The sequence below is a fragment of the Amblyraja radiata genome, chromosome 25, assembly GCF_010909765.2.
Source record: "Amblyraja radiata isolate CabotCenter1 chromosome 25, sAmbRad1.1.pri, whole genome shotgun sequence".
Taxonomy (NCBI): Eukaryota; Metazoa; Chordata; class Chondrichthyes; order Rajiformes; family Rajidae; genus Amblyraja; species Amblyraja radiata.
Genome location: NC_045980.1, coordinates 17,190,966 through 17,206,502, shown reverse-complemented (window position 1 = coordinate 17,206,502; position 15,537 = coordinate 17,190,966). Strand labels below are relative to the sequence as shown.

General features: G+C 37.9%; 1 protein-coding gene across 10 annotated transcripts in view; it reads left to right on the top strand.

The window, feature by feature from the left end:
* The window catches only part of atxn2 (ataxin 2), a 97,873-nt gene that overhangs the window by 52,881 nt on the left and 29,455 nt on the right, over nt 1-15,537 (top strand). For 7 of the 10 annotated variants that reach the window (XM_033043299.1, XM_033043297.1, XM_033043304.1 and 4 more), the window contains exons 6-10: nt 4,654-4,668; nt 10,233-10,354; nt 12,112-12,203; nt 13,750-13,947; nt 14,896-15,074. In XM_033043299.1, the coding sequence (XP_032899190.1) occupies nt 4,654-4,668; nt 10,233-10,354; nt 12,112-12,203; nt 13,750-13,947; nt 14,896-15,074 (606 nt within the window). The remainder of the gene's footprint in view (nt 1-4,653; nt 4,669-10,232; nt 10,355-12,111; nt 12,204-13,749; nt 13,948-14,895; nt 15,075-15,537) is intronic. The other 3 variants (XM_033043301.1, XM_033043307.1, XM_033043305.1) reach the window with 1 other exon arrangement.

Sequence of the window (15,537 nt, the reverse complement as noted above, 5' to 3'; positions counted from 1 at the left end):
GCGTTCAACAGCAATGTGCATCATCATTGAACAAATGAAGTCGTGTTCGCAGCTTCATGTCATCAAATAGAAATGCTTGTATATATTATATCTTGCTATCACTATTTTGATGTGACAGCCACTCAACTATCTGCAATATAGTGCCGTATGTAACAAAGCATTTTAAAGGTACTTTTACAGGAATGTGTTTTTAATAATAGTTGCTAATTAACATTAATTATGTATACATTGTAGTATGCATTGGAGTGGAATGTAGTGTAGTATAGGTATGCTTATAAATGTTTGGCCTTCAGAGATATGACTGCTGCCAAATTGTTTGAATCCATTTAGACCACACTTTAATAAAAGTGCACAAATAAATTTCATATCCTGTAAATGTTTATAGTTCAGATATTCTCATGTAAGGCTAAAGCTTTCTTGAGGTTTAGATTAACCTAATTGGTAAGCAAAATGAACAGCTCAGAGTGAATTATTTATTTTGATCAAAGCTCTTTCTGTGAAAGTATCGGCTCTTAAACTCGATTGTACAAGATCTTTTTTTAAACAGTAGTTTACTTGTATGCTTCACTTTTTTAAATTTCAAAAACAATTTGATATGGCTGAATTATGGTTAGGGAGAATGGGTCCTCTGCAACAAACTCTCCCTATTTGTCAGTGAATAGCAAATCTAGTTAATTGTAATTTGTAGTGGTTAGTTATGCAGTTGAAAGTCAGGATTTTTTTATTACTGCATTACTAAAATGATCAATTTGATTAGTTTAAGAAAGTACTGCAGATGCTGGTAAAATCGAAGGTAGAATGCTGGTAAAATTGAAAATGCTGGAGAAACTCAGCGGGTGAGGCAGCATCTATGGAGAGAAGGAATTGACAACGTTTCGGGTCGAGACCCTTCAAAACTAACCAAAACTGAATCTGGTTAGTTTTGATAATGAGGAACTTAATCAGAAGATGATGCTCCTGCCAAAAAATATGATTCTTTAACTGCATTCAAATATAGTGTGTGTATATATCAAGTCTCATTTGTTGATCTGGTATTCGGAACAGGTTTGCAAAGTGCATTTTGTGTTTGGGTGTTAAATAAATACAGGTTAAATAATATAAATGATTTTTTAATATCCTCCCATTGTGTTTTTTAAAGCCAATTGATCGTGTTTTGCAATTTTTATTTTTGTAAACTTGGAACATTTTATTCCACAAATTCATGCTGAAATTGGTTTGATGCGGAAGGATGCAATATAGCTTATGTAGAGTTGCTGATAGAACCTTGATGAATTTCTGAAGTGCATCTTTAGGTGGACCTCGACCACAAATCTCTATTGATGGAGTTGCAGTATGTTTAGGAAGATCTGGTGCCATTCCAACAGACATGCTCTGGTGTTGAGCTATCTGAATATTGCAACAACATGTGTAGGGTGCCCTATAAGGGAGTGGGCAAAGCTTGTTCCCTACTTTTATGGGATTGGACAGGCCAAGTGACTGAATTGTCGGTGGGCAAGACTTTTGGGACCAGCGACCACAGTTCTATAAGCTTTAAAATAATTATGGATAAGGACAGGGCTGGTCCATGAGTTAAAGTTCTAACTTGTGGAAAAGCCAACTTTGGTATTAGACAGGAACTTGCAAACGTTGTTTGGAGTATGTTGTTCGCGAGCAAAGCGATGCCTAGAAAATGGGAGGCTTTTAAAAGTGTGAAGTGAGAATTCAAGGTATGCATGTCCCTGTTAGAATGAAGGGCAAGGCAGCTGGGAATAAGGAGCCTTGGATAACAAGAACAATTGTGGCTCTGATCAGGAAAAAGGAGGCTGGGTCAGGTATAGGTGGCTGGAATCAAGTCTACCCCCAGAGGAGTATAGGGGTTTGAAGAGAAGGAAATCAGAAGGGCAAAAGGGAGGCATGAGATACCCAAGGCAGATTAAGGAGAATCCAAAGAGATTTTATGTTTCTTGAGGGTAAGTGGAGAGAGAGAATAGGGTCCTTCAGAAACTAAAGTGGTCATCCATGTACAGAACCACAGGAGATGAGCATGGTCCTCAACTGTGTTTTGGCTGTGGAGAAAATAATGAAGACAAGGGAACTTGGGAGAATTCATGGAGATGTTGTGAGGACAGTCCACATTAGTCGAGTAGATGCTACATGTGCGGATACGTATGAAGGTAGATAACTTTTCTAGGCCTGATCGGATATATCCAAAGTCCTTGAGGCCAGAAAATAATTTGCAGGAGTCTTGGCTACAATATATAAATCATTGTTAGAATGGTAGGGTGCCAGGAGACTGTAGAGTAGTTCACGTTGTGTCTCTATCTAAAAAGAGCTGCAAAGAAAATTCTGGGAATTATTGACCAGTAAACTTAACATCTGTGGCAGGAAAGTTACAAGAGATTGTTATAAGGGATTGAGTAAATGCACTCTTTTTCCCCCAGGAGAATCAAGATCTAAAGGGCTTTGGTATAGGATGAGGGGAAATAGGAACCTGAGAGGCAATGTTTTCACAAAGAGAATGGTGGGTAAATGGAACAAGTTGTTAGAGGAAGCAGTTGAGGCAAGTTCAATAAAAGCATTTAAAAGACATTTAGACAGGCATATGGACAGGAATGGTTAGAGGGATATGAGTCAAATGCAGGTAAATTGGACTACCATAGATGGGGCATCTTGGTTGGCATGGACAAGTTGGGCCGAAGGGCCTGTTTCCATGTTTTGATTCTTTCGGGATGCTTATGGTCGAAATTTGACAGTAGAAGTGCTGTTGAGGTCAAATGTGCATATTTTCTCTCCCTTTGGAAGTGGTTATTATCTGGTACTTGTGTGGCATAAATTCTAGTTAGTTAACAGCTCAAGCCTGGATATTAACCTGGATGTGCTTACAGACATAAACTAAGCAGATATAAACTGTGGAAATACTAATCTATCTGAACACTGCACTGAATAATGTTATGATAGAAGGAAGATGATTGATTGAAGAAGCAAAGTATAATTAAATCTTGGACCTATTGTGGCAGTGCCCTGGCATGTCTATTATACTTGTAGTAATACAACACGGAAACGGGCACTTTTTGCTCAACATCCTTGCAGACCAACATGCCCATCTAGTCCTATTGGTCCACATTGGGCCAGTAAAACTTTCCTGTGGATGTACCTTATAAATGCTGTTATTTTACCTGCCTCAACAACTTTCTCTGAGCTCACACCGCCGCCCTCTGTGTGAAGAAGTTGTCCTTCACGTTCCTTTTAAATCTTTTCCCTCTCACAATAAACTACCCCCACCACCGGTTTTTGATTCCTCTTCCCTCGGTAAAAGATGGTTTATTTTCAACTTATCTATGTAATCTCCTACACTTCTCGATCCTAAGATCCTCGCCTGTCCAACCACTCTCTATAACTTGGGCCTTCAAGTCCTGGCAGCATTCCCATAAAACCTCTTTGCACTCTTTTCAGTTGAATGCATCTTTTCAGATAAATATCTACTTGTACTAGGTCCCTCTCTACTACAACATTCCTCAGGGACCTACTGTTCACTGTGAAAGTCCTACCCTGGTTTGACTTTCCAAAATGCAACACTTCGCACCTATCTAAATTGAAGGCCATTTACCATTCCTTGGCCTTTAGTGTCATCTGCTTCCTACCATCAAGCCAATTATGTATCCAATTATCTAATCCCTAGATTCCATGTAATCTAAACTTTCAGACTAGTTTACCATGCGGGATGTAATCAATCCTCTTGATTACCTCGTTTTTTTTAAAAAGTCTACAGATTTGTGGCACAATTTCCTGTACACAAATCCATGGTGACTATCCCTAACCTGTCCTTGTCGATCCTAATGCTGTTAGATTCTGTCCCACAGAATCCCCTCTAGTAATGTACGCACCAAGACTCACTGACCTGTAGTTCTGTGCTTTCTTTCCTTGCTGCCCCTTTTAAATAATGGGTACAACATTAGCTATCTTGGCTGTAAGTCTTCTGGAACTTCACCTGTTGCTAAAGCAAGTTAGAAATTTCCACATTTCTCTGCAGAAGTCTTGGACTTGATTGTCACATAAGCTGGTGGTTCTGTTCAGAACTCTAGGAATTTGCCAACAATATCCAGGCCAATGTTTCTGTGAGCACCTAGATCTGAGTGGAAATATGCTACTGCATCATGAAACTGGTTGGACCAAGTATGGAAGATAGTTTTCATAAAGTGATGACTTTCTTCTACTGCTTCAACCAAAAAAAAATCTATAAAACCTATTGTGAACTAACTTGATAGACTGGATTATTTCATGCAAAAATAGATGATCCTCCGTCATGTATGCAGACAATGTGTTGGAATTGATGTGCTCCTGCATTCGTCTACCTACAGGCTTTTTGTTCCTTGCTCAGAAACTTCCTCCCCATCCGATATTTTCTGCACTGAGAAGACTATCAAGAAGTAGATGCTCTGTTTTCTAGCGCTGTGTTAACTGCTGTAAAAGTGATTGTAAAATAATAATTTAAAAAGTGTTCCATGCATGGTAATTTCCCACAATAAGTCAATAATTACGCCACAGAGTGTTTTTTAACAAGCAAATGTTGCTGTTTTTTAAACCCGATAGCTGATTGATCATCTTGATCCTTAATACATATTTGGTTTACTGATATTGTTTCTTTTTTCCACCTTCTCTTTCTGATCTCTATAGTTCCATCTGAAACAGGTAATTCTGTTTACTTTTGTTTTATAATGTGTGCGTATGTTAACGCTCTCCCTTTTTTGTTATCATACTGATTCTGAGCTTAACATTTGCTTATAAACTGCTTTATAGTGGCAGTAAATCTTAGAAAACATTGCATGTTCAATCCAAGTGATCCTTAAACTAGTGAAAAAAAATCATTAGTTGCTCCATGAAAAATTCACTTCTACTCTTGACTTATGTGCCTTTTACTTCAGCAAGTGGTGCAAAGCTATCTTGAACTGAATATAGCTGGAAAATAGAGCAGTCTTCTATGAATACCTGTATGCATTGTCTTAATCAATTTTGCAGGTGAAGATAATAATCTTTGCACAATTGGATGATGATAACATGCTAATATAGCTTGTATTTTAAAAAGCTTTTTGTTATTGAATTAAATTTGTGAGCTCGATAAACTCAGTTATTCCTAGCCAATTAATCAGCATGATTTAAAAAAAACCTTGAACTGACATTGTACCTCTAAAATGAAAGTAGGATGAATGTCATAGTCAGGCTTTTGTCAAATTATGTTTAAATTCAAGAAAGATTGTTTCATTCCCTGGTAAGCGTTAAATTTGGTAAGAGAACAGAAGCATCATTTTCATTCTCAGAAATCTCTAAATTAGTTTCTTTGTGGCATAGTATGTAATCTAAAAATTATACTTTTGAGTAGGATATGCCTTACAAATACCAAGCACTCTACAAATTGCTGTAAATGAATGGAGAATTTCTGGTTTATACATTTCACTTCACAGGGTTTCTAAAGGGCTTTTGTTTTATAGGGAAATTGTGTACAATATTTTGTTTTAATTTTGTTTGCAAGTACTGATTTTCAGTTTATTTCCATGGAAATAAATCTTTGTTGAGACTCCATTAAAGTTGCATTCTTGCAATAAGTTCATTGCTATGACCTCGCTAAACAATCTTAGTTGCACTTTTACAATTTCATAAGTTTTAGGAGCAGAGTAAGGGCATTCGGCCCATCAAGTCTACTCTGCCATTCAATCATGGTTGATCTATCTTTCCCTCTCAACCACATTTTCCTGCCTTTGACCCACAACCCCTGACACCCTTACGAATCAAAAATCTGTCAATCCACCTGAAAAATATCCATTGACTTGGCCAAATTGAATAAAATTGAAGTGTGGATGTCACCTCGTGTACTTTACACAATTTCTTGTGTTGCCCATTTCCATGTCAATGGTGAACCTTGGGTTCATTGTTGCTGTGTATTGATAAATTAATTGCGTTTGCTTGTATGGGAATTATTTGCAGAACTAGCTTTTATTTTTCTAATGTATGCAAATTTTAACTTGCAATTTTAATAGACAGAGCAAACTTTGATATTTGAGAGAAAGCATTTGCATATTATGGGGGGAAAAGTTTACAAAGATTGCTTGCAAAAAGCTGTTGTAGGACTCGACCTGTGCTCTAAGGATACTAAATATTGAGGCAAGGAAATCACCTATAGCATTTTGATTATATGCTGCATTTTGTGAAAAATGTGTTGTAGTGAAACTAACTGCATAAATAACACTTCCTGAAGATCACCATTTAGCAAATTGGAAACAAAAATTAATCAAGCCAAATGAAAATTAACCAAACCAAACCCTAGCAGATTTAGTAAAGCATTATGTGCTTATTGTATAAGGACAATATGCTGCTATGTTATTTTGAATCTGAATTACAATGCTGCAGTAACTCAGCAGGTCAGCCACTCGCCATTGGATAATTTAATAATATTTTGTTGAAATTTTCATGACTGATCCCCTTGGATCTTAAATTTTGTTTTTGTTGACTTGTTCATTGGTTTAGATTTCATTATTTCAGTGGTTATTTTCATAATGTCGACAGTTTACTTGACTAGTTGCATGCCAGGATTGACCTCCCCAGGAAGTTTCCAGACTTGACCATGAAATTATTGTTTTCCCCTTTGCATGGTTAGGAGACCTACTGATAGTATGTGTTGAAAACCAAAGCGTCTGAAAATTGGAAATGTCCAATATTCAGTTGAATGAAATTTAAGCCTCTTCTAAATACTGAGGCAGTCATTCCAGTATTGGTTCATGGCACTATTCTGGAATAGTTAATGGATTTACTGCCTTGTTTACAGAATGACACATATCAAGTTCCCTTGTTCAGAGTAAATCCAAACAAGCCTCATTCCAAATTGTCCTACCTATTACACCTGATTTCCTTTATTTTTCCTTTGTGATTGATAAATTAGGAAACACTATATTATGTGGGCCAAATTCTCTAACTTCAAGTAACCCCTGCATTCTATCTCCATCCCTCCCCACCCAGGTCGCACCAGTTTCTCGTTCTCACCTAGCAAACAGCTAACAATGGCCTGTTTCCTTTATCATCTTTACTTTTTTGCATATCTTTCATTCATTTGTTTTTTATCTCTCTACTTCACTGTCTGTGTCTCTCGTTTCCCTTTCCCCTGACTCTAGCCTGAGGAAGGATCTCGACCCGAAACGTCACCCATTCCTTCTGTCCAGAGATGCAGCCTGAGTTACTCCAGCATTTTGTGTATATCCAAGTTAGTTTTGATTTAGTTTAGAGGTTCAGTATGGAAACAGGCCCTCGGCACACAAGTCTGCGACAAACAGCAATCACCCATACACTAGTTTTATCCTACACACTTGGACTGTTTACCAAAGCCAATTAACCTGCATGATTTGGGGACGTGAGAGGAAACTGGAGCACCCAGAAAAAGACCCACGTGGTCATGGAGAACGTACAAACTCCGTACAGACAGCATCCATAGTCGGGATCGAATCTGGCTCACTGGTGCTGTATGGCAGCAACTCTATCGCTATGCCACTGCAGCCCCAAAGAACTAGAGATTCACTTGAAAGTGTGTGTACTTACAGTATCATGCACAATTTTCTCTTAAGAACACAGCTGCTAGTTTCACCAGGTAAGGACACTGGAAATTGATGAGCAATGGTTTCTATTGATACCTGTGCGATGATGCTCCCATTAAACGATAACTTTAATATTTTTAGCTTGCAATTACAACAAAAAAATTGGCTATTAAAAACTACCTTTAGTTTTGAAAGTCATACAGGAAAATAACTTATTAGGAATCTGAAACTCAAGCCCCCCCCCCCCCCCCCCCATTTCTCTTTGACACAATTGGTTTTATCATGTGATTTTCTATAATGTGATGTTTCTTAGGAACGCAACTATAACAGACCTAACAGTACTCACATTATAACAGACCTGCAGTACTCAATATTTGGACTTTAATTACTGACTGAATCAGCTCTGCACTTCTCCTTGTGATAAACTGAGCATTGCCTATATTTTTCCATTCTTGGTTTCCATCTCAGCAGTTTTAAAATACAGATCAAATGCTTTCCTGCTTTTATAAAGGCAACCAAGGGTTGCTCTTGCATTTAATCTGAATCGTGTTATGGATTGCCATCAGGAAATGGGAGTGTGCATTTTTGTATCCTAGAGAAATTTAGTGAAACTAATTCAGTACAGAAAAAGATTATCCCTGGACCTGACAGGTGGTATGATCTTGAGAACTCAAGGGATCGAGTCAGCAGCAACATGATTCACAAATTATTATGAGCTGAAGGATAATGTTTCCTGTGGCTGATGTTTTGAGAACAAGGAGTTACAGTCTGAAAATAAGAGTGCTCATTCAAGGCAGAGGTTAGGGCTTTTTCTTCTAGTGTACTGAAACTTTGGAATTCTCTACCCCTTAGACTGTGAAGATTAGAATATTGAGAATGGACAAATAGATATTTTACTCAATTAAGTGAATTATGGTACATTGGTTATGAATTTGGTACAGGAAAGTAACCGAGGTAAAAAAAATATCAGCCTAGATTTGATTGATATTTCACTGTACCTATGCTTATCCATACTCGTGCATATGACAATAAACTTGCATTGTATAACAGGCAAGGAGCCAAATGATCTTCTACGTTTACGTCCTTGCAATACAAGCTTTCATGCGTTCAGTATCAACTATCTGATTAGTAATTGTTTGCATGTAAGACCTTGGAATCACTGATCTGATTGTTTATTGTGCACATCTCTGGTGAAATTTGTGATTGTCTAACTACTTCTGTAGACCCTCACCCCCCCCCCCCCCCCCACACACACACACACACAATGTGGTTGTAGGTTCCACTCTGGCACTGAAGAATGGGGAGCATAATGGGGCTAGAACATATTGCAAGAATGGTAATGTCTTGAGGAATATTGAACAACAGAGGGACCTTGGAATATGTCTATAGATCTTTTTTAATTGGGGATGCAGAAAGTGGTATTGCTTGTAGATAATGCGATTATGAAAGTATTTTGGATACTGCCTTTGAATGCAGAAGTTGACAGGTTATGTTCCAACTTTATGAAAGCTTGGGAAGCCCTCAGCTGGAGCCCTGGTCACCAAGTTTAGGAAACGTGATATTGTTGGGGAGGGTGCAGAGGAGATTTACCAGGATGTTGCATGGAGTAGAGCAATTTGGTTATGAGGAGAGAATGGACAAGCTACGTCGGATCTCCTTGAAGTAGAGGAGGTTAACATGGGGTATGATTGAAGTATATAAAATTGAGTACAGATAGGAAACTGCAGGAAACATTTCCCTGTATCAGAGGCAAGACGATTCTAGAGGACTTAAGTGTGGGATAAGGAGGAAGAGGTTTAGAGGGGATGTGAGGAAGACCACCTTCACTGGAATGTGCTGCCGGAGAAAATAGTTGAAGCTGGATTGCTAACAGCATTTAAGTCCTCTCTAGATGAGCATTTGAAGTGTTTAGATCAAGTGCTGGATGATGGGATTAATATGGAAGGAAGCCCAATGATTGGTTTGGACGTGTCAGGGTGTTTCCATGTTGTGCGCTTCGGATTTTTACGGTTGTCAACTGGTTTCACTTTTCTTCCATCCTTTGAGTAACATCTAAGAGGCACATAAGGAATACTCGCACTTTTTCCTTCTTGGGCTGCCTTGATTTCAGCCCTGAACTTTTCTTGGCACAGCTCAGATGGGGAACTTGAAAGTTCAAATCTGCATCTTTCCATTTTTAAATATTATTACTATTTAGTGGGGTTTTTCCACAACATCTGTTGGTCTTGCCTTTATAGAAGAAAATGTAAATGACAATTACCATCTGCTTATTTTATTACGGATTAGAAACTTGCTTTTGTTTTAACATGTTTGAACATGTCTTAACTTTAATTTTATATAATTTTATTTAAATAATATTTTGTCTTAACATGTCTATTATTATTGAAATGGAGCAAATCTGGTAACAAATGCTTTGTTTGTACATTTAGTCTGCAAATTTGTAGTTGATCCAGTCATTTCTATAGAATAGGCATTTTTATGTACACATTATGCCCCAATGGAATGTATATTGCATAAAATGATTCCTAGTAATAAAACTTAATTAGCTTTGTATATATTATATTAAAGCTCACCTTTGGATGATTCCATAATTATTTGCAATTAACACTTGAAAGTATTTCATACCCTAGCTTAACATGTATTTTATTTTTAAAAGTACTTTAATTGCGATTTCAGATGCATTTACTGATGCTGCCATCGGCTCCAGACTAAATGGTGAGCACAAAGATAAAGATCTAGAACCATGGGATGGTGGTGATAGTACCAATGAAGATTTGGAAGCTCTGGAATCAGATGTGGTAAATATTTATCTATTTAACCTTTTTAGATGAAGATTACACAGAAGTAGCCAACATAAAATTTAAATTATGCTATTGGGTACACATTGTACCTATTTTTTCTCTTAAGATATTTTCTAAAAATCAAGCAATCCAGTTTATTTACATTATTCTCTACTGCTGGAAGTGGCGAGAGTCAGAGAGTATGCAGCCATGCCTGTATCTCCTCCACAGGCATAGTATGACAAGGTTTGCCTCGTAGAGCTATGTAAAATCTATTGGATCAGTTTTAGGGTACCACAGGGAGTGAAGAGTAGTCAGATTTTTTTGTTTTGGATACGGTAATGTAGTGTGAAAGAGTGTAGCATATCTGAATTTTGATTCTTCAGGATAATTTCCATTAAAATAAATTCCATTGACCTCTGCACAAGATTTATTTGAGCCAATTCTTAAAAGTCTAGGCCAACAGAATGTTTGCCATTTGAATTCAAAACATTTTCTGATGTATTCGTGTTTAAGCGCCACATAAATATTATTTCCTGGGCAAATCAAGATATCACTGTTAACAAATGTCTCCCTTTATTGTCTCCAGTATCATTTATATTGAAATATCGTAGAGTTCTGTGAACAGAGAGAAAGTTGATCGACTGTCAATTGTTTCAGCATGCCCCCCCCCCCCCTCAAACATGTTTTCATATATTTTAATCGAAACAAGGAACTGCAGATGCTGATTAACAAAAAAGGACACAGTGCTAAAGTAACTCAGCGGGCCTGGCAGCATCTCTGGGGAAATTTACAATTGCTTTCCATGGGTTATTGCATTATGGTTTTCAGTCTTATTATTCCGGATTGATCTAATTTATGCTGGTGGGTCCACAGAAATTACTGCCTTTTTTATAGGGATAGGACTTAATTATCTTGTGTGTAATGTGGGTATCATACATCGCTGGGGTATTGTTGAATGGCCCTAATGCATTTCTTGTATGTGCTGCACTATTGCAGTGGACATGATACATAGAGTTTTGGAGGAAAGGAAGTGTTTGGCAGTCAGACATGGCCTGTAGGTTCCCCCTGTGTCTGCGTGTGTTTTTTCCGGGTGCTTTGGTTTCCTCCCACTTTCCAAAGACGTGCAGGTTTGTAGGTTAATTGGCATCTGTAACATTGTACATCTGTGTGCAGGATAGAACTAGTGTATGGGTGATTACTAGTCGGCACGGACTCGGTGGGCCAACGGGCCTGTTTCCATGCTATATCCCTGGACTAAACTAAAATTTGTCTGTCTTCTGGGATTGGGAGGGTGGAGATTGTGAAGTTGTCAGGATGAGTGGTGTGTTATAATTGGGAGTTAGTGTCTGGAGTTAGATTGGAAAGTGGTGGAAAGGGTCGCAGATCAGAATGCATCTTATCGCCAGAATCGGGTGCTCTTGTGGGAATTGGCTCCAAATTGAAGGGCAGGACTACATATGAAGAAGAGCACTGCTCCGAATTATCAAATGCTCAAAAGATTAACGTAGAAGTTCAAATATCATCAGTCTGAAGAAGGTTCTCAACCCGAATCGTCATCTGTCCATTCCCTCCAGATGCATCCTGACCTGCTGAGCTTCTCCAGCACTTTGTAATTTGCACAGGATCCAGCAACTGCAGTTCATTTTGTCTTCATGAATGGGCAGATTATTTAATTATCATTTAACATTCAGGTAATACTTTTCTTCTTAAGATCTCTAATTGTTATCTCTGTGATGGAGGTTTTATATAAATCCTTTCATTTGTGTCCTCAGTCTAATGGTTGGGACCCCAATGACATGTTTAGATTTAACGAAGAAACCTACGGAGTAAGATCAACCTATGACAGTAGTTTGTCTTCGTATACGTAAGTATACATTTCAATAATCAAATACTTTTCTAGGCGGTAATGTACATAAAGTCTTTGTAGCCAAATTATTTATTATTAAATTGAAAATTTAACGTGGATCATACTGTGGTGAAAATTGACTGTAAATCTGTTTTGTTTATTGATGGCTGTGGAGTCCTTTTAAAAGCTGTGTCCTTATTTACTCAGTACTTTTGTTTTCACAAAATATGGTGCCTGCTCTGTCTAGTACAGGGATGTTTCAACTAAAAATGAATAATAAATTGAATCTGCAATATGGATTAATTTCAAAAAACAGATTATCTAAATATAAATAAGTTATACATTTGGATGGCAACAGCATTTCGTTCAGACCGAAAGGTCTGAATGACAAATAAAGGATTCAATTCAATTCAATGTATGAAGTACAGAGAGATCCATGTTCGTGCATGAATTGGAAAAAGTTAGTAGGCAGGGGCATCGAGGGAAAGATGGCATATTGGCAAGAAGGTTGTAGTTTAGAAGGTTGAGGGGGAACCTAATTGAAACTTGCAGAATAATGAAATGCATAGATAGAGTGGATGTGGAAAACATGTTTCCACTGGTGGAAGAGTCTAGGACCAGAGGTCATTGCCTCAGAATTAAAGGGCGCTCTTTTAGAAAGGAGGTGAGGAGGAACTTTAGTCAGAGGGTGGTTAATCTGTGGAACTCATTGCCTCAGAGGGCTGCGGAGGCCAAGTCAGTGGATATTTTTAAGGCAGAGATATTTTCTTGATTAGAACAGGTGTCAAGGGTTATGGGGAGAAGGCAGGAAAACTGGATTAGAATGCAGAGATCAGACATGATTGAATGGGAGTAGACTCGATGGGCCGAATGGCCTAATTCTGTAACTTGTGAATACGGTAGATTCTGAGGAGGTATGACAGGGTAGATGCTGAGATGTTTGCTCAGTACTTTTGTTTTACTAGTGTGAGAGACTCAAATAAGCAGACATTTTTCAATTTCTTGGTCTTTTAAAATGGCAATGCTGCAAAATATGTTCCGGCAGTGAATCTTTGGAATTCTCTATTTGAAGTATTGAATATGGAGGTCAATAAATTTTTGAGAGATTGTGGATTGAAGACTGGTGAACTGGTGCTAAGGAATTGAGGTCTGGGGTAGATGAGTTATGATCATACCAAGTTATGAGGCTGGTTTGAAGGGCCAGATTGTCTGATTTTTTTTTTTTTGTCTTGTGATTATTGTTTGTCCTTTTTTTTTGTTTTAAGATTTTTTTTAAACATTACTACTTGATTGGTACGGGTGTTTGTGGTTTAGGGGGAGAAGGCTGGAGAACCGGGTTGAGGGAGAAGGCTGGAGAACCGGGTTGAGAGGGGAAGATAGATCAGCAATGATTGAATGGCGGAGTAGACTCGATGGGCCAAATGGCCTAATTCTGCTCCGAGCACTTACGAACTACTATATCTGAGGAATGTATTTTTTTTCCCCTTGTTTTATTCACATTGATTTGGTCTTTGATTTTACATGGCTTTATTTCCTTCAACATTCCTCCTATCATTTCTTACAGGGTAGCTTTGGAAAGGGATAATTCTGAAGAGTTTTTACGACGGGAAGCAAGAGCAGCTCAACTTGCTGAAGAAATTGAATCAAGTGCCCAATATAAAGCAAGAGCTGCATTAGAAAATGATGAAAGGACAGAAGAGGAGAAATATACAGCTGTACAAAGATCTCCCAATGAGCGCGAGAGCCATGGTGTTATCTCTAGGTATTAACAGTTTTGGATTGAAATACCTATATGTATTTGAACTACCTAAATTGTAAAAGTTTGAAAAAAATTGGAAAGAATGGCAGATACATTTCATTGTGTGTGTGCATGTGAAATTTCAAATTGCTTTTTGTTTTTTGTTGATTGAGGGGAAGAGGTAGATCTGGGCTTGAGAGGTGGCTCCAAAAGGAACAACTTTACTTAGTGCTATTAAAGATAAATGCTCTTTCTATGGTTTTGTACTTTCTGGTTGCCACTCATAATTTATTACATTGAATACCTACCCACTTTTTATAAATAATTTCACTTCCCCATTTGCTTTAATACTAGGGGATGAATGGGTAAAAAATATTATTATTACTTCTTTCTATACAGAAAGCAATTTTTGTAACTAATGAATTATCAGCGCCATTTGACATGGACATAACCGACACCGCAAGTGTTACACACATCTTGCAGTTCCGTCACAACATGGTGCATCCTTTGTTGCTAGTGCAATATTGTAAGCTTCATTTGGTTAGGTTTGAGAAGAGTAAACATTCAGAAGTTTGAAGGTAGACAAAAATGCTGGAGGAACTCCGTGGGTGAGGCAGCATCTATGGAGCGAAGGAATAGGTGACGTTGCCCGATTTTACCTTCTCAATCTCCGAATTCAGAAGCTTGATTGCTCTTTATTAATCCTTGTTGTAAATATGTATGTGTGAACATGGGGTTAGAATGCATTGCTCTTGTGTTGTGCAAACCATTGTTCTCGTTCACATCTGTCAAACTGGTGACTGGGAATATTTGCTCCCTGAATGGCTCCTCATTGATAGCAACCCAAATGTAAAATTGATTGCTTTGTGCTGCTGTTATATTTGTTAATTTAATCCAAGAATAAAATGTATTATTTTCTCTCCACCCTCCACCTACCCCCTCTTCTCCACCCATCCCACTTCCTCCTCCTAGAGAAAATAAATACATTCCACCTGGGCAAAGAAACAGAGATGGAATGTCATGGGGAAGTGCACGACAACATTCACCAAGAATTGGACAATCTGGTTCAGGCCCACCACCTTCTCGGGCTGGATCACATACATCAGATTACAGTCCTAATTCTGGAACTGACCAAAGAGTAGTGAATGGAGGTAAGTGTTCATCTTTAATGTGAGAACAAGGCAGGTAATAAATATGATCATTGTGTGTATGGTCAATACCATCTAAAGTTTTATTTCCGTGGCAGTCTGCAGAAGTGAAAGTATCAGCGTTCACTAGTGGGACTTTAACATCCGATTCACCAATCTGTGTCCCTTATTTTGTATACTGTAGTATTATTGAAATCATGTCATTAAAACCACATTGGTGGTACATGGTCATTGGGTTGTGGCAATTGTGCACATTTAAAGGTAGATTATCACAATAGAAAATGTTTATTTGTTTTCACGAATGGGTTTAGAACAATGTCTTTTATTGGTTAACAAACAGCACATTGACAAACATCCCCTAAAAGGCAGATTTGTGGGCTTGTTTGCAATTTGGAGTTCAGTTTTTTATTAGATATTTTAATTCATTTTATGCAAAATTGGGCCCTAATGTTTATACACTTTAGAA